This window comes from Phalacrocorax aristotelis, chromosome 15, assembly GCF_949628215.1.
Source record: "Phalacrocorax aristotelis chromosome 15, bGulAri2.1, whole genome shotgun sequence".
In the NCBI taxonomy this organism is placed as follows: domain Eukaryota; kingdom Metazoa; phylum Chordata; class Aves; order Suliformes; family Phalacrocoracidae; genus Phalacrocorax; species Phalacrocorax aristotelis.
In genome coordinates this window covers 7,727,617-7,749,943 of record NC_134290.1, presented here as the reverse complement: position 1 = coordinate 7,749,943, position 22,327 = coordinate 7,727,617, and the positions used below count along the sequence as shown (strand labels likewise).

At 57.9% G+C, this 22,327-nt stretch overlaps 2 protein-coding genes across 4 annotated transcripts; both read left to right on the top strand.

Annotated features, from left to right (window-relative positions):
- Positions 1 to 3,613: 3,613 nt before the first annotated feature.
- On the top strand, positions 3,614 to 6,748 carry CRYBB3 (crystallin beta B3). The gene is made up of 5 exons (XM_075110394.1): positions 3,614 to 3,762; positions 5,205 to 5,323; positions 5,471 to 5,603; positions 5,751 to 5,893; positions 6,460 to 6,748. Exons 1-5 carry the CDS (start codon positions 3,688 to 3,690, stop codon positions 6,623 to 6,625), a joined length of 636 nt encoding a protein of 211 aa, XP_074966495.1. The 5' UTR covers positions 3,614 to 3,687; the 3' UTR covers positions 6,626 to 6,748.
- Positions 6,749 to 7,818: 1,070 nt separating this feature from the next.
- On the top strand, positions 7,819 to 13,479 carry CRYBB2 (crystallin beta B2). 3 transcript variants are annotated; one of them, XM_075110392.1, is made up of 7 exons: positions 7,819 to 7,987; positions 9,543 to 9,607; positions 10,461 to 10,536; positions 11,309 to 11,427; positions 12,357 to 12,531; positions 12,914 to 13,056; positions 13,170 to 13,479. In XM_075110392.1, exons 3-7 carry the CDS (start codon positions 10,480 to 10,482, stop codon positions 13,336 to 13,338), a joined length of 663 nt encoding a protein of 220 aa, XP_074966493.1. In that variant the 5' UTR covers positions 7,819 to 7,987; positions 9,543 to 9,607; positions 10,461 to 10,479; the 3' UTR covers positions 13,339 to 13,479. The 3 variants fall into 3 exon arrangements, with proteins under 3 accessions (XP_074966493.1, XP_074966494.1, XP_074966492.1); XM_075110393.1 differs by having other exon boundaries at positions 7,866 to 7,987; positions 12,357 to 12,489; XM_075110391.1 differs by lacking the exon at positions 7,819 to 7,987 and having other exon boundaries at positions 9,472 to 9,607.
- Positions 13,480 to 22,327: the final 8,848 nt, after the last annotated feature.

Below are 22,327 nucleotides of genomic sequence, written 5' to 3'. Positions count from 1 at the left end.
GCTGAGCCATCCCCTTGAATGAAACAAACTATTCCAGTAAAAGCATAGTGCTGTCGCCAAAACTGTGCTCGCATGAAGGAAGGCGCTGGCTGTCAGAGATCGCTGTCTTCGCCTTCCTGAGGGACACTTGGGCAAGCCCGCGGTGTAGATGCAGCAAAGCAGCCCGCCCCGCGTCCCCACGTGTGAAGGATGTGTTGGACAAGTCACCCAGCCACTGCCTTCGGGGTGAGTGCCAGGGGCAAGGTCTCACTGTCCTCAAATAGGAGTGCTGTGAAGGAAAAGCAAACGCTTTCTCATCAGCTTGAGCTCTGTGCTCATGAGAGCCGTCAGCTGTTTTTCCTAGATCTTCATGTGAATTAAAGGAACAAAGGTGGGCTTTTTGGGAGGATGGGGCTTTTGGGCAGAAACCAGCCTCCATGGAGCTTTGTGGATTTGGGGATGCACTGTTCTGAGGCCTCTCACCAGGAGCCTCTGGTCCGACCTAGTTGTGCTCGCCCAACAACAACGCGAGCGGAGCTCCCGTTCTGGTGGGCGCCCTTTCCGCGGTGGGGTTAAAGAGCTGGTCCCGGTGCGCACCGTTCCTGAGCACGCCCGGCCGCCCGTGTGCCCCCCTCCCGCAGCCATCCTCTTTGCTCAAAGTATTTTTGCAAAAATATAATCTGAAATAAGTTATGATTCTTCTGGTGGGATTTGGAGGAGGAGGAGAGACAAAATCTAATGGCTTATCGATCTTTCTGTATTAAACATGGTGGTATCAAGCCTGTTTTTAAAGGAGCTATTGTATAGATTAAAATTTTATATTGTTCCACATAGCCTTATAGAATATGTAAATATGGGTCACAATAAATATATTGTGCTATAGAAAATATTTTGTACTACATAGTTTCCTAAGTAATAAAGATAATCTGGCTGTTGTGTATTGTACTGTACCATTAAGATTCAAGTTTAGCTTTACCGGATATTAAGAAAAAAAACCCCTGTTTTCTAACGCTATGCTCTAAGCGTTTCCCAAAGGGATTTAAGATGCTGACAGCAAAAGGAAATTGATTTCTGTTAGGAAGACAAATCAATGAGATCTAGTGCCCCCTCTGTCATGTTTTTGCAATTGCCTTATCAACGTGCAAGCTCCGTGAGTTTGGGAACGGAAGATTCACGGGCACTGCAGCCACTACAGCGTTAAGTGTAATGGGGACGCTGGCAGGGAACGGACGGGTAAGAAAAATTCTGTATTTCTAATCTGTTGAAAACAGATGCTGTTGTGTTTGGTAAAAGAAACTAATCCCTTCCATGCTCTCCTTGGAGTTCTTCTGTACAGAAGTGATTTTAGATCTTACAGCCAAGCCAAGTTCCATATTCAAAGAAAAGATGAAAACTGGGAAAGGAACTGCAATAAAAAATGGCCTATATCAAACCGCTGTCTGTGCTGGGGTCTTTGTAGGTACAAAATGTAATTTGACTAGTGACAACAGATGCTACTGAGCTGTGCTGAGCTGCCCGTTGCCCTTCATCTCAGCTTCACATTGCTGAGACCCCTATCCCACCCCACCTCTGCTCCCGCTTGTTGGAGCTGTGTAGCATCCCGCGGGCGGGCTCCCATCGGGAAGGCAAGGCTCCTTTGGATGTGATTTGTCTCGTCCTTCATCAGAAACTGCAGCAATAGGCAGTGGTGAGAAAGAGCCCGCTGGAGACGGAGCACAGCGCTGCACCAGATACTGCATGGGGTGTCTCTGTCGTACCGGGCGTGCTGCACCGCCCCTGCCCTGCGCCGGGGCAGAGCCTCCCCCGGAGAGCCGCCAGTGTGGCTCTACGTCAGTGACGGGATGGGGATGAAGAGCCTTGCCATAAACAGCTCGGATGTGTGGTACGGCACAGCCCGTTGCAGCAGGGAGCTCCAGCTGGGTGCTGTCGCAGACCGGACAGGTTTCTGGCCGTCTGCCAGTCAGACAAGCCTCAACTCTGTCCCACCTGGCCAAGCGGAGTAGCTTTTTGGCAATTTCAGTAAATGTATCGTGTAGTTCTTAGTTTGAAGACGAGGCCCACGGAGCAGGTAGAAAACCCTGCAGGAGCAGTACTAGACGGAGATGTGCGTAGGCCGAAGGTAGCTGAGTGTTCTCTGAAGAAGCGGGAATTGGACCCGCTACCAGCAAAGTGGAGCGCTCTCAGCGTGGCAGCTGGTGTGGAAGGACTCTGCTTTCCCCAACCTGTTAGATCATGCTTTGCCTGTAAAGATGGATGAACCCATGTATGAGGCACTTGGCTCCCAAAAGACCCCGTTAGTCTCCTTGAGCCTGGGGCAGCGTGTGTGCAGTGCTCCCGGCAAACACGCAGGGCAGGGAGATGAACAAGGTGCAAAGAAAGAAAAGCGGTTTGATGGAGAAAACTCTTCTGATAAGGGTCAAAGCTGAGGTGAGAGCCCAAGTTTTAGGTGCTGCTCCTGCTCTCCTGGCGTGGAACCGGCTGTCCCCGGCTTCCCCGCCGCGCTTCCAGCGGAGCTCCTCAGAGCTGCCACCGGCCCCGCCTCTCGTCTTGCATTTCAGCCCAAACAAGCTGTAAATATTTTGCATGTTTTTTTTTGCTTTGCGCTGTGCTTGGTTTCTAAGCTAAACCCTCCCGTTAACTGCTGACGGGAGAGTTTTCCAGAGAACCTGGCAAGAAGCAGCGTGAACATGCTGATGGGAATTTCGATGTTAATCTTCTGTAAATCGAGTGGCACATTTTTAAGGGACAGCCGGGAGAAATCTGAATAACGGTTCCATAGCACGCTGCGAGCCCGCGCTATTGAGATGAAATCTCATGGATGGAATTCAGTAGACGCAGCTGCTGTATCAGCGTCCAAATAATGTGCTGTTCTGTTCAGAAGCAACCCATAAATAGCAGGGCTGCTCGTGCTGGCTGGCAGAGCGGAACCACGCCGGGAGAGGTAGCGGCGGCACTGCTTGGACTGGAAGGGGCTTTAAAAAAAGAATTAGCATGTCTGAGTCGAGGTCTCACTATAGCGAATGTTTTGCTAATGCTTGGCGAGAAGCGATGCTGCAGGGTTTTGGTTAAGGACGCTGGTCAAACTGGGTTTCTTTTACTCCTCTCCCGTTAACCTCTTGACAACCCCGTGCATTAGCGTGGCGAGAGCAGCTGGCGAGGCGTGTTTGGGCAGGGTTTCCTATTTGGGTAGGAACTTTGTGAGATGTTCCTGGAGGGTCTGATGCCTCCTGTGACACTGAGCTGCGGGAGCAGGGGAGAGCTGTCAGATTTATGTTAGTAGGGAAAGATGTCAGCAGCTGGAAGCTGAAACCCAGCAAATTCCTGCTGGAAACAAAGGACAGACTTTTAGACATGAGTTTAATGAGCAACTGGGCGAGCTGCCCGGGTCAGAGAGGGATCCTATGCCACTTGGAAGATGGCTTGTTTTGGTCATGGGCTTTCTGGCCCCAGTGTGATGCCTGGGTGAGGATGCAGGGCCCATGTGCAGGAGGAAGAAGAGGATGGATAACAGAGTGCTTCCTTCTAGCCTGGACGTCCCTGGGGATTTACAGCTGCTGCTTTCGGGGGGAACTGTGTTAACTCTTCCTACCTGTTCCCATGCCAGCTTCATCTTTTCTATTTTATTAAGCACTTTATAATTTAAAGGCTGATACCTCCCGTAAAAGTGATGCTGTTTTAACCTCCTACAATTTGGGTTTTCCAGGCACAATGACTGACCAGCAAAGTCCCCCTGAGCAGATGGCGACTGGGGAGGGTGCTGGCGAGCGAGGTGGCAATTACAAGGTATACTGGGGGCAACTGGATACAGATGGACTTTGGGCGATGCTGTAGGTCACCGTGCAGTGCAGCAGGCATGCACCAGGCTGGTACCAGTGTCAAAGTGCTGCAGGTTGTCCTGGGGAAGCAAGCGGCCTCCGGCTCTCCTAACACAGCAGCGCGTTGGCATCACCGCTCTGATAAATCCGCTCCTTGCCCACCAAGCTGAGCTGCGCGGGTCTGCGGCCCAGGGAGGGAGGCTTCGTCCTGGGGATTTGCTGCTGCCTGGCAGAAGGAGACGCTGCTCGCTGCGTTTGTGGCTGCCAAGTACATTTGCCTGGCAGTCTGGTGTGCAGCTGCTCAGCGTTCTAATCCCGGAGATAAAGTATCCCGTCACGGCAGGGATTGACTGTAGGTTTGAGCAGTGAAATTCCTTATGCATTTTTTTAGGTTATAATTCTCATGCTCGTAGGTTGGTTAGAGGTAAATCGGCTGTGGGTGCTGCAATGGTCGCAGCCCTTCCTGCAGCTCGGGAAGCGGGCAAAGCCGCTCCTGGCCGAGGAAGGCTGGAGGTGGGAGCAAATCCTGCAAACAGGGTAAAGAGGTGCCGAGAGCTTGGGCTGCTTATTGCTTTGGGGTGGAAAGAAGTTCCTGAGGACCACAGGTATCGCCTCTGTCCCTTGATACCCCCCATCATGCAGTGTCTGCATGAGGCTCTGCCCTTGTCCTGGGCTCAGGGGTTTCAGCTGGGAGCCCTTTAGGGCAGGGCCCGGGGGATGCGTGGCTGCAAACGCGTGCAGCCTGGCTGCTGTGCTGACCTTCCTGGTCCCCAGATTGTGCTGGGCACGCCGGGCCCTGCTCCCCGCTGTGCTGTGGTCGCTGGCACTGGCTTGAAATCGTCCTGCAGCTCAGCCCCGAAGCTCTGCCAAGAGCGGGAGGTCTTGGGGGCATTGTGGTCTCTGCAACTAGCAGGGTTTAGACAAAAACACCAAAAAATGAGCTTGTTCCAGGCTAGGCTAGGGGAAGGAATGGATCTGAAGGGAGCTGTGAGAAGGAAAGGACAGACTGTGACCGGGCTGGGGGCAGGAGACTGCAGTTCACGGCCCCGGAGGTCTCTCAGCACAAACCCTCGCGTTTTCGATGCTGTGTTAGAGCTGGTCAACTTGTTTTCAGCCTGTCATGGATGAAATATCAGCCTGTGTTTTACCGAGCAAGCATCTTTGGCCAATACCCGGCTGTGGAGCGAAGCCTGGGAGCCATCTGTCAGGGCAGAGGCACGTGGCGGGATCCAGCTCTGCCGCGGGAGAGGAGCGACGTCAGCGTGGGGTGGCAGGGATGGAGGGGATGTGGCCGGAGCGCTTCGCTCTGCGGCTGCTTGCATTCGCCAAGGGGGGTCCTGCACCGGCGCCGGGTGTTCCCCCCCAGCAGCATGGCTGCAGCAGCAGCTGATGGCGTCTCTCCCACTTTAGATCACAATCTACGAGCTGGAGAATTTCCAGGGGAAGAAGTGTGAGCTGACAGAGGAGCTCCCCAACATCACTGAGAAAGAGCTGGAGAAGGTGGGCTCCATCCAGGTGGAGTCTGGCCCGTAAGTCTGGGGTGTGGAGGAGGGACAAGCCCTGGGGTAGGGAAAGCATTCCCTGCATCTTGCTTGTGGGGAGCAGCCCCGCCTTGTGCTGGGGTGCTCCCCCTATGTTGGGGTGGCTGTGCCATCCCCGACCGCCCGGTGTCGTAGGTGGCTGGGCTTTGAGCGGCAAGCCTTCGCTGGGGAGCAGTTTGTGCTGGAGAAGGGGGACTACCCACGCTGGGACTCCTGGTCCAACAGCCACAACAGTGACAGCCTGATGTCCATCCGCCCCCTCCAGATTGTGAGTAGCAGCTGCTTACGGGTGTCTGTGTCCCCAGGGACAAGTAGCACAGCCTCAGCAATGGGGACTGCCAGGCTGGCGGGGAGGGGTCTTGGGGGGCTGGAGGCGCACAGGGCAGGGCAGCCCCTGACCCACACCTTCCCCCAGGACAGCCCTGACCACAAAATCCACCTCTTTGAGAATGCGGGCTACACCGGACGGAAGATGGAGATCGTGGACGACGACGTCCCCAGTCTCTGGGCCCACGGCTTCCAGGACCGCGTAGCCAGCGTCAGGGCCCTGAACGGAACGTAAGGATGGTGGCACTGGGGGCACATGGGGACACCCCAATGGGATCCTGTCCCATGGCACTGTGGTTGGTGCCCCCAGGGTGGTGGAAGGGATGGGGCAGCTGTCCCCATGATGCTGCTCATGCCCATCATGTCCCTTGCTCCCTCCCCACTGCCACCCTTTCCCTGGCCCACAGGGAGTGAGGGGGGCCAAGGAAATGTCACTAGGGCTGTGTGACAGCTCCTCATCCTGACCCAGGGCTCCGCTGGGCACTGCTGCAGGAGTGGTGGGGCTGTGGCCCCTTCTCTGCCCCGGGCTCTCCAACTCCTCCCAGCACGATGGCATTTCCCACCCGGGCTCTGCAGCTGCAGCCTTGTTGCAGTGGCACTTGGTGGCGAAGGAGCAGTCACCCTGGGCAGTGCTGTATTGCATCGTGTGGCTGCGGTGGGCAGAGGCGCCAGCAGCGCCACGGCCTCTGGGGTGGTACGGCGCTGCTGCCCTCCCGCTCTGGGTGGGCATGTGCCCACCGGGTCGGGGGCTGCAGCTGACCCTGGGCACTGCTGAGCGCTGCCTCCGTCCCCTGCAGGTGGGTGGGCTACGAGTACGCTGGGTACCGGGGCCGCCAGCACGTCTTCGAGAAGGGCGAGTACCGCCACTGGAACGAGTGGGATGCCAACCAGCCCCTCATCCAGTCTGTGCGCCGCGTGCGGGACCAGCAGTGGCACCAGCAGGGCTGCTTCGAGAACAGCTGAGGGATGCCCCGGCCCCACGCTGCCCCCACTGCCACCCGTGCTGGGGGCTGGCTGACGTGATGCTGCGACCTTGGTGGCTTTTTGTGCAAAAACCTCAATAAAGCTCTGAGCTTTAGGCTGCTGAGGGCCTGCCTGGTCGGGAGCCAGGGTCATGATTGTGCGGGGGTGCAGTGAGTGGAGCCGCAGTCCGGGGATGGTGGGACGTGGATGGGTGCCATGGCAGTGCCCCAGCATCTCTCGTGCGGAGCAGAAGCAGGGAAAGTGCGAGTATTTGCAGTGTTATATAAAGGCTGCAGCTTTCCAAAAATAACCCCTGTGTGTTGCCACGGCGTGGTGCTGGTGTGGCTGGTGTGTGGAGCAGCGCAGACACAAGCCCACGCCGGGGGTGGCCCAGCCCTGGGGGGATGGTCTTGCGGCACTTGCCAAGTGTTTTTCCCGTGACACTGCACCTTCTCAAAGCATCTCCCTGGGCTGGGGGAGCTCTGCTTGTGGCTCCTTCCACACTTTCTTCAGCCCTGCCTGCTCCACTGTGGGGGGGTGTCCAGCCTAAAGGGCACGGTGGCAGCTGGGGGGTCCTGGGGGACACAGGCAGCCTCAGGGGTGGTGGGGCTGAGGTGGCCCCAGGAGTAGTGGGGGTGTGGAGAATGGCCGTCCGCAGGCAGTGCCAGGTCTTGTGCATCCCAAAAGGGGACTCACCCTGGAGGGTCAGGGCTATGCCAGCCCCAGCACCCTGCAGGGCCCCCAGCCTGGCCCTGAGGAAGCTTCCCCCCAGCAGCCGGGGTTGTTGCTCCCCAGGGATGGTCTCTCTGACACGTTGGGCAGCTCTTTTGGTTGCAAAGGCAGGGATTACGGCCGCCCCTGGGCCACGTGCCCCGAGGATGCCAGCAGGGAGCTGGGCATCCCAGCACTGAGCAACCTCAGCCGGCAGAGCCCTGCCACGGGGACACAGCAGCCACGTTTGGGGACCACCCGGGGCTGGTGGCAGAGAGGGAAGATGGGCTCAATGCTGCCTGAGCACATTGTGCATATCACTGAACAGCTGCTCCAGAGCTTTTCTTTTTGGGCCCAGGTTTGCAGCTATTAAAGGAGATTGCGTGGCCCTCAGCGGCAAAAGCTGTTCCCAGGACAGCCCATGGGGCTGCTGGGGCCCTGGGCAGTGGCAGCTGCAGCTGCCTGCGGCATTGCCTCTGTCCGTGGCTGAGATGAGCTAAAACCAGCCCAGCAGAGCCAAAGGGAGGGGACTGCAGCCTGACAGGAGCTGTGCCGAGCACTGTCTGCCACTCGCTGGGGTGCGCAAGGGACCAGGATGTGCTGGATGGCAGCCGCGGGGATGCATGTGCCCTGCGCTGGAACCTGGGGCAGGTCCGTGGGTGTCCTGGGCCGGGGACCCCTAGGAATTAGCCTGGGAAGATGAGAAGGGCAGTGGCTGGATCCCTCTGTGGTGCTGCAGCTGGAGGCACAGGGAATGGAGGAGGCTGGTGGCAGGGCTGGGAGCGCTGTAGGCACTTGCTCACAAACACAACGTGCCAAAACCTGTCTGTGGCATGGCGTGGTTTCTTGCAGAGCCGCACAGCCACCTGTGGTCCCTGCAGCCCCACGAGGCCCCGTTGCCCACAGCCAGGGCAGCTGCAGACCGTGGGGACAGACCCCTCCACGTGTCACTGCCAGGGCAGGCTCTGGTGGCAATAACCCGGCAGAGGTGACCTTGCGTGCGGCTGCCCTGGACGCTGGGGCTGGGGGAGCATGCGGAGGTGCCATCGGGGGGGCTGCAGCATATCTGCTGTGGGAGCCCCAGGAAAAGTTGTGTGTAGAAGAGAGCTGGTCTGGGCCACATTAATGCTGTGTGACACTTGCTGGGGTGACAAGGGGGGATCCCACTCCTTTGGGGAGTGAGAAGGGGCTGTGGGTGCTGCACAGCACCCAGGGGGTCTGATAGCTGCGGTGTCATCCCCCCGGCCAGGAAACTCACTTTGCTGCAGCCAAAATCAGCCCACAATCCTGGCACGTCTCCCCAGGTCAGCCGGCAGAAGATGCCAGTGAAGGGGTTTTGCTGCTGCCCTTAACCCTCAGCTCATCCCTGGGAGGGTGTTGCCTGTGCCAGGCACAGCTCGGCTACAGGGACACGTCCCAGGCTGTGAGCCCCCACCGCTGACCTCGGCTTTGTCCTGGTGTGGTGGAAGGGCCTCCGTGCTGCTGTTCCTTGCTGCCCCGTGGGGCTGCGACACTTCTCAGGGACCCCAAAAGGGTGGGGGATGACGGAGGAGGAGCCCAACACCCGGGCATCCCTGCGCTCAGACTGAGGATGCTGCCCGGGTGCTGCCCCACTGCGTTATGCCACCAGGACCAGATCCCGGCCCTGCCCATCCCCGAAGCCCCGGATTGGCAGCGGGAAGGGGCTGCCCTGGTGCCCCCAGGCCCAGGAGCCTCGCAGGGTCCCTCTGCGGCAGCACCGGCTGCGGGGCGCGGGCGGTCCCTTGCTGGGGATGCAGACGGGCAAAACCAGACATTTACCAGTTATTTGAAGGCTCATATTATCGCACACAGAAAGAGCCAGCTTCAGCAGTTTTCAGCAGTTCCAGCGGCAGGGCGGCTTGCCGGTTTGTTGGAGGGATAAAGTCTCTGGCTCCAAAACTCCTGAAGCAGGGCTGGCGGGTGCTTTGTTTGCAAGGGCCGGTCTGGGTCTTGGCATGCATTCGGCTGATGCATGCAAACTCCAAATCTCCTTGCCAACAAACCCAACAAAGCAGGCGACTCGAATGTGAAAGCTAATGAAATAACTCCCCAACTTGGTGTATGGGGAGACAAAGACTGCGGCTGATCAGCTGACCTTGGTTTTCATTGGATTTTAATCCAGCATTCTCGCTTTGAATCATGCTTTAACTATTTTGTAAATAGTTTTGGCACCATTCTTTTACAGCTTGGTATAAATTCCACCTCTCGGCCCCAGCCCTTCACTGGCTCAAGCGGGTACTGGTATAACTGGTAAGACTTTTCTATTTATTGTCCTTTTTGTTGTGGTTGCCTCCTGCCGACCCCCAGCACCGGAGCTCCCTTCCGCAGCGCCGGGCAGAGTCACGGAGGTGGCTGTGGGCTGTGGGCACGCGCAGGGTGAGCCGTGGGGACAGTCCTGTCCCTGCAGCCGTGGCTCAGTTTTTGTTTTATTGGGAATGAGCCATTTTCACCTGTTTTGACACCCGCTCAGACACTGGGGGGCCCCTTGGGCTTGAGGACGAGGGTCCTTTGTAGGGGCAGCTGTGCCAAGTGGAGCCGGGAGGGCTCGGCACTAGTAACCCCCCCCCCCGCATGCATGCACGCACGCACGCACACGCGCGGCTGGGGCAAGGGGTAGGAGCGCTGGTGCTTCTCCCTGCTCACCCCGTGCAGGCACCTGTGGGGGACGGGGACTCCTTGACTGTCATTTGCAGGGCAGGGACAGCGAGAAAAGCCTCTGCTGCAGCGGCTGGGCTCCTCTGGGAATGACTTGGGAGTGCCCTGGGCTCACGGGTCCCCTTGCTCTGGGCCTGAGACCCTTTGCAGGTCCCATCACGGGTGATGCTGCCGTGGGGCCACTGCCTGGGCTCCTCCATGAGCCTGTGGAGGTTTGTGGTGCTGAGCAGCCCTGAGCAGGGACTGGACCTGGCAAACCCAGCCTGCTCCCGCCCTGCCATGAGCCCCAGCCCTGGCACCCCTTTCTCCTTTCTGTGAAACTCAGCAGCAAGGAGCAACCAGTGGCAGGCCATGGGGTATGGATGGGGGGCATGGACATGGGGCTGCGAGCACAGTCCTGGGTGTGTCCTTGGTGGCGGCTTTTAACCTCCTAAGTTTTCCTCCCAAGGCAGTGGACAACACAGCTTATGATGGCTTCTGAGCACCAAATGCCAGCCTCCAAGCAGCAGCAAGCCAGCTCCAAGGTCAGTGTGGGACTTAGCTCTGCAGCAGGGCCAGGGCACCCTCAACCTCTCCGAGTGCCCAAATCAGCCTCCTGGGACACCCACGGGGAGCAGCTGAGCTGCCACGATGCAGCCCTTTGCTAGCACCCCGCAGCACTCCTGGCTGGTGCCGAACATGGCCCAGCTGTGGTGTTGAGCTGTTTGTAAAGAGATGAGTGGTCAGGGAGCAGGGAGGGGATGCACGGGGTTTTGCTGGCATCCCACAGCCCCGGTGCAGGCGGAGCGGGTGGGAACAGCTCAACTCCTAATCTCCCGCCGCCTCTGCAGACACAGCAGATCTGCCTCCCGCCACCCCACTGACCCGTGAAATCTGTGCTGAGCTGGCCGTGCTCTGCCCCCGGAGCTGCCCTGGGGCCTCCCCGCTGGGTGCCCTGCTTGCTGTGTCCTGCTGGTGACTGCGATGCTGGAGCTGGAGCCTGGGCTGCTCAGCTGTTTGAAGCCTGGTGTGAGTGCAGGCATCCCTCTGCGAGCGGCACCAGGGTGTTGGGCCAGTGCTGGCAGGGACTCGCAGACATCCAGGAGCAAGACCTGCATGCTCAGAGGGATGGAAACGTTGGTTCAAGCTTGCAGGCTTGTTAAATACTACTGAGGTGCAGGTTTTGCAGGGACCGCACGAGGTCTGGGCTGCAGCAGACGTGGGACCATGCTGAGCCGGTGGCTGGGGACACCATGTGCTCCTCCTCGCGGTGCCAGGGGTGGCATGTCCCACGCTGAGGCCCCTGCTCTCTTCCAGATTGCCATCTTTGAGCAGGAGAACTTCCAGGGCCGCTGCCATGAGCTCAGCAGTGCCTGCTCCAACCTGAAGGAAGCCGGCGTGGACAAAGTGGGCTCCATCCTTGTACACTCCGGACCGTATGTGCCGAGGGGGCTGGGGGGCCGTGGTGGTGCATGGAAGGGAGGCAGGGGCTGGGATGTGGAGGGGGTTTCCCTGCTGCCGGCGCCTGCATCACACCCCAGATTTCATATAGTCGATGCTGCTCTGCTGCTTCCCCACCTTGCCCTGGTGGGTGCCTGGTGCCAGTGGGTGAGCAGGGGGTGACAGGATCCCCCGGGCGGGCTGGTCTCCCTCAGCCCTGCCTGGCGGGAGGGAGCTGGAGGGGTGTGGGCATGGGCACGGATCCCAGCATTACCCCCAGTTGGTGCCCTTGCTTTTGGGAGCAGGGGCAGGTGGGGATGGCAGCCCCTCAGCAGAGCGTGGCGCTGCCGGCAGCACCTCCTCTCCCCAACCACCTGCTGATCCCTGCGTGCACTCTCGGAGGGGGGCTGTGTTCCCCAGGCTGGGGGCTCTGGGCAATGGGGAGCCCTTGAAAAGCACCTGGGGAAGTGCGGGGGGGCACTCAGGAGCAACAGGGCAGCTGCAGAGCACCCTAGGAGGAGCACAGTCCTGTGTAGGACATGTGGGTGATCCCATCCTCTGCGGGTCCCTGGGGACCATGGATGGGCAGTCACCACGTCAGAGCATCCACACTGGCAGCACCGGTGCTCCTGTGGGGCTGTTGCCAGCAGAGACCCAGGACTGGCTGTGCCGGGCCCTGCCTGTACGTGGGGCAGAGACATTGCTCCGCAGGCAGGGCTGCCCGCTCCCACCCTGGCACTGCTGCCGGCACCTCACCAGGCACCGCGGTACTCGTTTCCATTTTCCAGCAGGGAGCAGAGGGGCCTGAATCCTGCCAGGGGACATGGCTGGGGGCTCAGCCCAAGGGTGTTTGCTGGGGTCGGTGCCAGGGTGTCGGTCCCCGCGCCGCTGCGCGGTCTGAAGCTCGCCCCCTGCTCTCTTCCAGCTGGGTGGGCTACGAGCAGGCAAGCTGCAAAGGGGAGCAGTTTGTGTTTGAGAAGGGTGAGTACCCCCGCTGGGACTCCTGGACCAACAGCCGGAGAAGCGACAGCATCACTTCCCTGAGACCCATCAAAGTGGTGAGAGCACCCAGACAGCCACTACCCACCCGCCAGACCAAGGTCTGCAGCCAGAAGTGTTCCCCAGCCTTCCCCCGCCCTCCCCAGCCCCAGGGGCGGAGGGGCACCCTCTCCTGCGCACCCTACCCCCAGCCCTCGGGGCCCGGGGAGCCGGTGGGAGGTCGGAGGGAGCACAGGGATGGGGGCAATGGCAGGTGATACTCAGAGCGGAGGACATCTGCTGGTAAGTCTGGCAGTGCCCATGCGGGCGCTAGCTCTCTGAGCTGTGTGGAGGGATGCGGAGCACCCCTGGCATCGGTGGGAGCAGCAGTGTGTTGTGCCAGCCCCTTGCCTCGGTTTCCCCATAGCCCTGGGCTTCCCCCCGCCCCACCCAGCCCAGGTACCAGCAGCTGCTGACGCCCAGTTTCTGCTCTCCACGCTGCAGGACAGCCAGGAGCACAAGATCGTGCTGTACGAAAACCCCAGCTTCACTGGCAAGAAGATTGAAATCATAGATGACGACGTGCCCAGCTTCCACGCGCATGGCTATCAGGAGAAAGTCTCGTCCGTGCGGGTGCAGAGCGGCACGTGAGTACCAGGAGCGGCGGGGCCTGGGCAACGCTGAGCATCACGTGGCTGAGCAGCCTCGGCTGTGCAGTGGTCTGGGTGATGGTGTGTGACCCCCGTGCTTGCCTTGGCAGGTGGGTGGGCTACCAGTATCCTGGCTACAGGGGCTACCAGTACCTGTTTGAAAAGGGGGACTACAAGGACAGCTCAGATTTCGGTGCTCAACACCCCCAGATCCAGTCGGTCAGGCGCATCCGGGACATGCAGTGGCACCAACGCGGCGCCTACCACCCCACCAACTAGAGTCCCTGGCCCACGCCGGGGTGCGGGGAGTGGAGCAAGCTTTGCCTTGGCTGCCGCTGTCCCCCCCCATGGCCTCGTCTCCTGCATCCCTCCATGTGATGCACGCCACTGCCAAAGCAACTGAATAAAGCTTGGAGTTTCAAAGTCCTGGCTGTGGGCCCTTCGTTGCCAGGGGGTGCAGAGGGATCCCACCAGTGGGATGCCTGCCCTGGCTGCCAGCTCCTGGGTGGGAAGCGGGGCCCACTGCTGCACCCTCAACGCGCTCAGTGGTGCCGGCATCCCACCCGCCTCCTGGCTGCCCGCTCCTCACCAGCGGCATCACCGTGTTCACCAGCCGGCGCTGATAGACCTGCCTGGCAGGAGGTGCGCTGGGGGGCTTAGCAGGAGGGACAGGAGCTGCTCACCTCCCCCGCAGCCAGCACCCCTGGGACAGTCCAGCCTGACTGCAATGGCTGCAGGGCTCAGCTCTGTCCTGGGGGGCACAGCCAAGGGTGAGCGGCTCCTCCGCAGCCAAGCATCCCACTGTGGCCAGCAAAGGTGTCCCCGAAGCACCGTGGTGCCAGGGCAGATGCAACAACGGCTGGGGGTTTTGCCCTCCTGCTCAGGACACCTCCAAGCCAAATAATTGCTTTAATTATTGGGCATTGTAAGCTTTAGTTAGTAATAATGCTTTAATTTAGCATTACTAATGCTACAGAATGCTTTAATTATTTGCATTGTAAGTTGAGCAAAGGAAGCTGTTGAGTGCCGATTCCCAAGAGGAACCACAGCCTCATCCTGTCCGGCTGCGCTCCGCGGGGCGGCGGCACCGTCCTCGCAGCTCCACGGCTCTGCCAGGGCTCGGTGCCGCGGCGGAGGCGGCGTTGGAGGCTGCTGGGCCGGCCCGGTTCGGTCCTTCTGCCAGCAGGATGCGGCCGCGGTGGCGGCAGCCGCTGTGTGTCACTGCAGCTTTGCGGCGCGGGGCGGCTGTGGGCATGTGGGGCCCTGGGGGCTGCACGGGTGGGGGGCTGCTTCCCAGCCCCAGGGATGTGCATCTGACGGGACACCCTGGCTCCTGCCACGCTCCTCTGCCGTGCGCTGCAGCGCCCGGGGAGCAGGGACCTGGCTGCAATATTTTGGCGTGAGGACCAGCAAACCTGGGAATCACGGGGAGACGGGAATGCACAGCCCTCCCCTCCGTCAGCTCGCACGCACGTCCAGCCCGGCGGACAGCGTTTTGCCCCCTGAATCCTCTATGTTTCAGACCCTTTCCCACTGTGCTCAGGATGACTGAGCCTGACATAAATCAGGGGTTTGGCAAGGCCCAGCTCCACCGGGCGATAATCTGAATTAATCATTTGCCAAATGTTGCTGTGAAATGTCAGCTCCTCAGCGAGTCGTGCTTCGGCAGCATGCTGCTGCGCCGGCTTGACCAAGCCGCTTCTCTGCAAAAATCTCCATGTTTCCCTCAATGGAGAAAATTCAGAATGATCCTAGACCTGGAAATTTCTCATAAAATATGGGGCTTTAATGAAAGTAGTGATACACACCCCTGTGTGCTGCTGCTGGGCAATCTCTGCCTTGTGTGGGAGTTTGGCTGTTAATTGTCAGTGGGAAACCGTGTCTTCTGGGGGTGCAAACTGCTAAAATCAGCAACAAGGTGGAGAGCAGAGACCCGCAGTCCCTGGAGCCGGGGACCAAGGCAGTCCCCTCGGGGACCACGGAACCCGGCTGCGAGCAGCTGGGGGGCCCTCGGGGGAAAAGCACTGAAAGCAGAAGAGGAAAATTTTAATGAGTTCAGAGGCGGCTCATCTGTGACCTGTCAAGGGAATTTCCTCATCTGGTGGCTGGTTGCACTCAGGTGGGTGCCCTCAGGTCACGTCAATGCAGCTTCAGCTCTGCTGAGGTGGGTTTTTCCACTCTCTAACCCTGAGCTGCCCCCTGGGGCATCAGAAGCCACCACGCTGCCCTAGGTGCCCACGGCAAGGGGACTCTGATGCCTCGAACCCCCGGGGTCTTGCCCAGCGGCATCACCTCCTCAGGACAGCCCCAAGTTTTCATGGCCTGAGCCAGAGATGGGAGTACCTGCAGCAGCTGCGGGCATGAGCAGAACCTGACCCCTGCCTGGGCGTTTTGCACCGGCGGGTGGGCTCTACTGCACTTGCTGGGGGGCGACGGTGGTGCACTGGAGCGGGCGGTTTCTGCAGGGGCTCACGTAGGAGGAGACGTGTTTTCCTGACCAAGCAAGGTCTTCTGTTACACAGCAGCTGCTCCTGTTCTGACTCACAGTTGCTCATCGGTAACCCCAACCCCAAAACCTGCCCTCACCAAAGGAAGTCACATCCTGTCCTGCAAACGGCACTGCCAGGTGTCATCCATGGCACAGCCCTGGCATGCAGCCGTCCTTGGCTGGGCTGGAGAGGCGCAGGACAGAGCAGCACGTTCCCCGCTGCCCACCTTGCTCCCACTGCCTGCGGAGGGGCCCCGAGCCACAGGGGTGGCAGCTGGACGGCTGCATGGCTCCATCACTCCCCGTGCCACCGGGCAACACGGCTGCTGGCGGGGGCTGAGCATGGACACGCTGCTGGCAGGACCCTAGCTCTCTTCTTGGGTGGGAGCAGTGCTATTCCCTGGTCAGCCTCCCAGTATCACTGCTGTTCCCAGCTGCTATGGGTAAGGATAGCTCTGGAGAGAGCCACTTCCCCATCTGGTTGCATTTTTAAGCAGACACAGATAACAAATGTGAAGCCATCTGCCCAGCAATGTGGGCGACCCAGGCAGCGTGGGCAGATCTCCCAGCCTTCCCAGAGGCACGGGCTCAGCTGCAACAGGCAAAAAGCCGGGCCTGGTGTGGGGACGGCGAGCAGAGTCTTGCCGTGTGGTGACAGCCTGTCCCTGCTGTCCCCAGGCCCCGGGGCACAGCTGGGTCTCTGGTCTTGTGTCACCCTGTGCCAAAGGCCAAAGCGGGAGGTGTCAGATGCCAGCACACGGTCAGGACCTGGTGGGGCTCTGGCTGCCACCCAGCTCTCCCAGTGGCTGCCGGCAGTGCTCGGGAGGCGATGGCGTGAACAACTGCTGCAACCTCTGCAGTCATCCCTGGCTGTGGCACCTATCCCTGCCCCTGGGGCCGGTGGGGGGCAGAGGTCAGGGCACCCCACCAGCCCCTGCCCCAGCTATGGGGTGGCTACACCGCAGGAGCAGGGAAAGCTGGGGTTCAGCTCTTGGGGGAGCAATGCTGCAGGCGCCACTGTTAGCTGCAGAGCTCTCCTGGTTCTCCTCTTACAGGGTTCGTCTTTCAGCCACTTATGACATTCTCAGAGGTTTGGATCTGCCACCCGGGAGCGTGGAGAAGGCAGCATGGGCAGCTCGCTCCAGCTCGGTGTCCTCCTCCTCCGGGATGTTTCCTCCCTTTGCTCCCATTTCCCTTTTCCTTTTGGAGAAACCATACAAGTGGTAGGACCCAGGGCGGCGGGGGAAGAAATCTGAGACTAGGAGGCTGGTCAGCTCTGTGGACAGCTAAATAGCAAGAACCACTGACTGGCACTTGAAGCTGAACAAACTGAGCTGAAGAGCGAGGGCTGGGTTTGAGGGTGAAGGCAATTAATCTGTGCAAGAAGTACCCTTGGCTTCGGGGGGGATTCGCCACCATTGGAAACGTCACCCCCGAACCAAGTGTTTCAGAACACACGGTCACTCGAAAGGCGCAGCATCTTTGCACGGCTGAGCAGACGCTGTCGCTGTCTCGGAGAGAACTGCGCTGGGATTTTTTTTTTTAATTCTTAAAAAAAATTTTATTCAAAAGTACAAGATCGCCTCCATCCCACGCGAGCTGCGGAGGTGCCATCTGGCATGCTGCTATCCTGCCGCTCGCCGCCCCCGCCACGGCCGCGGCGGCTCGATGCCCCCGGCCGCCCCAAGCTGTGCCTCTCGGACCGTCTCCCTCACCGCTGCCCACCCAGCCTCGCTGCCGGTGGGGCTGCGGGGGGAGCAGCGGGCGCTGTCACTGGTGGTAGCTGGTGATATTTCAGCGGTCCCACGGCTCTGCCGGCGAGTGGGTGGTTTTGCTGTCATGCCAATAGGCAGGAGAGCTAAAGCTGTTCTCCAGACTGGTAAACTTGTTTTTTTTTTCACCCAGCAAGCACTATGGGGGGGCCCAAACCCCATTGCCACCTGCCACACTGGGTTTCAGCCTCCTCAGATGGCCGGTTCCTCGGACACCTGCAGCGGCTGCAGCACATTCGGTGCTTGCAGGAGCTGCAGGTGCCATTGGGGTGGGGAAACCCTGGGAGCCTCTGCAGGTTAATCCTCCCTCCAAGCACTGGGAGCCCAGGTTGTGCCCATGGGCCGGAGGCAGGAGTGGGTGCTGGCAGCAGGGGAAAACACAGCAGCGATTTGCCATGGAGTAATTCATACCAGAATAAAAATAATGCAAAACCCTGGCTAAATTGGATCCGAGGTTTAGAAGCATTTTCCTTCCTATTTTATTTTTCAACTTGAGCATTGGCCATTGTCTGTCCTTGGAGCGTGCTTCCATGGGGGACCGTGTCTGATGTGGGATGGACTGGCTGGCGGGGAGGAAGCAAATGTGATGACGAGCAATGTGAAAGTGCCCGTGTGCTCACACTGGCTTTCCTTTGCGTTCCCGCTGTGCCTGCTGAGCTCAGCAGCGGCAGCTGGGTGAATCCCCCTTCGTGGGTAGGGCTCCGAGGCCCTGGGAGATACACCGAGATCGGGGGAATCCTTGACTTAAAAACAGTAGTCTTGAAAAATATGAAATGTTTATTCTTAGTTATGGGGGGGTGGGGGATGGACGGTATCTGCAGCCTGGATACTTTGGGTATTGAATGCACCTTGCCACTGTTAGGGGCTTACTGCAGGTTTCACAGATATTTGCCCTTTGAAAATTATTGTTATGTTTAATTCTGCAGCTTCTGGAGCCACGTGATTACATGAGATTCTTAGTTTTGATTTTTTTTCTTCTTTAAATTAAATTGAGCCTCTAGCCTTATGTCTGTGCATACAGCCACAAATACTAAAGGCTTAAGAAAGGAAAAATAAGCAGGAACCCAGCATATATTATTGAAGTCCTGTGGTTTTCAGGACAGATTTGTGATTTATCAGTGCTCTTTGGCATGTGGAAAAAATAATCTCACCTCTCATTAACGCAAAAGCTGGGACAAGAGTGAAATAACCTGGCATTATTTCTCCAGCTGAGAGGAGCCTCTCCCTGCTTCAGCGAGGGATGCTGGATCCCTGCTGTCCCCAGGGCAATGGGGAGCAGCGGGGCTGAGCCGGGGCTGGGTGCTGAGCTCCCAATGGCTGCTGCTGCCTTGGTTTTCCCCCTCTTCTGATTAGAGAAAACATCTGGGGAGAAAAAGCAGCTCCTGTGAGTGAGGGGGCCTGCTGCGTGGTGGGTCCCTGCCGGCAGCCTGGCACCCTGGGGGAGCAGGAGGGGGTACACAGGGCTCTGGCACCGTGGTGCACAGCCCCAGTGAGCAGAAGATCCCTGCTTGGCTTGTCTATATAAAATCACCTGGTTTATAGTGGCGGATTTTAATGCTCGTATGTGAAATGTGTGGGGGGGTCAAGTGATTTTTCCATTTCAGACTCTGAATATTGCAGCCAAAACACAGGATTAGAAGTGGAGAGGAAATAAGCCAGGACTGATGCCTGCTGGACGCTGGCTCAGGACCCGTCAGGATCACTGGACTGGTGCCAGGCCAGAGTTCGGCTTCTCCTGTCTTAGGGGGGCCGTGCGGGTCAGTGGAGGAGATCTCTTGTATTTATAGGCAGAGGTAATACCAAGTCCTGTCCAGCAACTGCACCTTGACCACCTCATGGTACCCAGAGCTCTGTGCTGCACAAGGAGCAGATGAGCGGAGCTGATGGATGCTCTTGTCCAGAATACCAGGCTCCCATTTGCTTTCCTGCTGCTTGCTTTTGTTCTTAACATTAGCGGGAAGAGGGAGAAAAAGGAAGGAAAGCAAGCTTTATAGCTTCCTAGGCTTCTTTCAGCAAGTAAAACTCCTGTCCAGTTGAAATGCTAATTAAGAAACATCGCTTCTTCAAAAGCCAGAATTGGAAACAGCCACATGGAGACATAATGGGATTAAAATGTATCAGGGGATTATAGCAGCAGTAAGGGCTCAGCAGCGCTGCCCCTGCCCCATGCACTACGGTCAGTCGCTCAGTGTGTTTTCCCCAAAGCTTGATTATAAAACACTCAGGACAGAAGCAAAATGCTTTAATAATATGAAAAGACAAAGGTATGTGCTGGGAAATAGTGAGTTGGCTGGAGCCGAGGATGAGGAGCCTCCTGCGCACGGCTGGAGCGCTCAGCCGCCGTCCCCCGCCAGCGCAGGGGCTGCAGACACCCTTGCGCCATACTCTGCTGTGGGATGGGGCTTTGCATCCAAGGGCTTTACCCAAATACATCTGAAAAAAGAAAATGTTGACTTTCCCTCTGGGCGAGCAGCCAGGGCAGCCCTGATTGCTTCCTCGTCCCACCGCAGCCGGCAATTAAACCCCTGCGATCGCCGGCAAACACGGCGTGACCCATCCATTGCACCCACGCACTCCGACCTGGTATCAGCGCTGCTGCCTTTGTACAGAAAATAGCAGCTCGAGGTGGGTAATTGGAATATGAGCAGCCAACACCATTATGTAATTTGAGGCTGTAAAAACCAGCGGTGGGGTCTCACTTTCAGTGTCAATATGAAAGGCAAAGAAACTATTTTCAGTGAGGTAAACTCCCGGGCAGCAGAAGTGCCAATTAGGAAACATCTGTTCCTCATAGTCCAGGCAGACTACGAGCAACCACATGGCAACATAATGGGATTAAAATATATCACCGGATTACGTTACTGCTGCAAAGATCAGCTGCTGTGGATGTTCTTATGAAATCAGGGAAAAAAAGAAAAACAAATTTCTGTCTTCAGGATGGACATAACCTCTTTTTTTTTTTTTTTTAATATCTCTTAATTTGTGGCTTGCGTAACGTGCCGGAGCTGGTGCCATACCTTTTCCCTGTACAGTTCAGTTCATCTAAAAAGACAGCCTGTGCTGAGCTGAGTTTAAGCAATTTTAGATGAAACGGCCACGTGAGCAGCTGGTCCCTCCCGGTGCCCGGGCGCTGCCTGCGTGGCCGCGGCTGCACAGTGGGAGGCTGCAGCCCATGTGAAATGGCTTTACCTGGGTGCCTGGTGGTATGAAGTGGTGGCTGTCCCCTCTGCCACCTCTGTGCAGCCTGTGCTCCTGCTGGTGGGTATGGAAGGTGCAGCGTGAGCAGGATTCGGTCCCTGGGGTAGAGCAGTGCCTTGTGGGAGAGTCAGGAGTCAAGCAGTGGTGGGAGGCTCGTGCAGGAGCGGGGCCGTGTCTGCGGGCATCTCCAGGGTGCAGTGGTGAGAGGCTCTTCCGCTCGGGCTGTGTCCTCTGCTCGTAAGATTTGGCCTGTAGAAAAACACTGAGCTAAGCATTAGGAAAGAAGAAATTCAAGGCAGGGAGAGAACGATGATCAGAGCAAGAGAGAAAACTGCCTTGTATGCCATGTCTCCAGCTCACAGCACTCAGCCCACCCACCCCATTCTGCACACGGGGCCACCCTGGGGCTCCCCCACCGGTGGGACCCCAAGTGTGGCTCAGCTGGTTTGGGACTCCCCATCCCTCCCACACTGCAGCCAACCCACCACAAAAAGGTTTTGCACAGCGACGAGCTGTGATTTCCAGCCATCAGACACTGCGAACCCAGCAGCCATTAGGAACATTCTTCAGAAAACCATGCAAATAACACAGAAACGTGCACACTATTTTAGGATGCTCATATGCTGTAAGGCAAATGCCATTTATATGTAACATCCATTTAGGGAGCCAAGTAATGAAGTCATGCATCATAAGGAGGGAACCGCTCACTTAGCAACCTTGCCATCGCATGACGTCTTCCCTCTGCAGGATGGGATTGCTCCTTCGACAGCCAGGAGAACAAAATGCTGCTCACAGCTGCCATAAGAGGCATTTTTAATTGAAAGACACACCAGCTCCCATTAACATAAAATTCTTGATTCGAGCTTGTGCCCTGAGTTAGACCCCAGGCAGCCTGTGTGAGAGGGGCAGTTTGGGTCCTGCGAGCTTCTGACTTACACCAGCACATTCGTGTGCTGCTTTCCTGATGGCTTCCCCTGCCCGTCTATGGGTGGAAAGAAGCTGGGGCATGGTGGGGAGGGGGGGAAGAAAACAGAGCCCTTTCATTTTGGGGACTGAATGGGAGAGCTGTGATTTCAGATCCCGCTGGGAGCTGCTGAGCCATCAGGGTGTTTTCTGACAGCGCTGCAATGGCTGATGGCAAACGCAGCAGCATCGCTTACGGGAAGTGCAGCTATAAAATCCTCCTGGTATTTTGTTCGTGAAAAGCATCTTTGGAGAAGCAGATTGAAAAGCAGCCCCTGCTCTCTGCTGGTGCTGCTTGTGCCATGGCAGATTTTGCTGCGACGTGCTACATGTGGAGGCGAGCGGGCAGGGGTGAGCTGGGTGTGCTGGGTGAGCTGGGTACCCTGGGTGCCCTGAGTGCATACTGGTAGCAGGACAGCGGCAGGGAGGGAGAGGATGGCTGTATCACTTGGGGGGAAGTGTTTGTCCTGGCTCACGCCAAGGTTTCCGGATGATAAGCAATTAAGGGAGAGAGATTTACAGAAGATTAAGTCAGAAGGCAAAGTCCATTATTTGCAGAGATGAGCTCCAAAGGAAGAGGCCATGCTGAATGGGGAAGTAGGACGCTTTAACCGTTAAAGTCCCTTTCAACACTGATCTGGTAGCTGAAGGACAGCAGCTCTCCCCCTGTGGGGGTGATGGCCACTGCAAGGATGCCGGTACAAGGACCACAGCAGGTCCACACGCTTCCTTTCCCTTGCCGCAGTAATGGCGTTTTGGTACCTGATTCTCATATAACAGCCTGGCTGGATGAGAAATGTGAGCGTACGTGATCGCGATGCTTGGTTTAAGTACTCTCTCCACCTGC

Bases quoted from the DNA above. Each gene is read 5' to 3' on its own strand.
- CRYBB3 (XM_075110394.1), top strand. From the start codon at position 3,688: ATGACTGACCAGCAAAGTCCCCCTGAGCAGATGGCGACTGGGGAGGGT. The intron at 3,763-5,204 runs GTATACTGGGGG...CTCCCACTTTAG, and splicing joins AGCGAGGTGGCAATTACAAG to ATCACAATCTACGAGCTGGA. The intron at 5,604-5,750 runs GTGAGTAGCAGC...ACCTTCCCCCAG, and splicing joins CCATCCGCCCCCTCCAGATT to GACAGCCCTGACCACAAAAT.
- CRYBB2 (XM_075110392.1), top strand. From the start codon at position 10,480: ATGATGGCTTCTGAGCACCAAATGCCAGCCTCCAAGCAGCAGCAAGCC. The intron at 11,428-12,356 runs GTATGTGCCGAG...GCTCTCTTCCAG, and splicing joins ATCCTTGTACACTCCGGACC to CTGGGTGGGCTACGAGCAGG. The intron at 13,057-13,169 runs GTGAGTACCAGG...TTGCCTTGGCAG, and splicing joins GTGCGGGTGCAGAGCGGCAC to GTGGGTGGGCTACCAGTATC.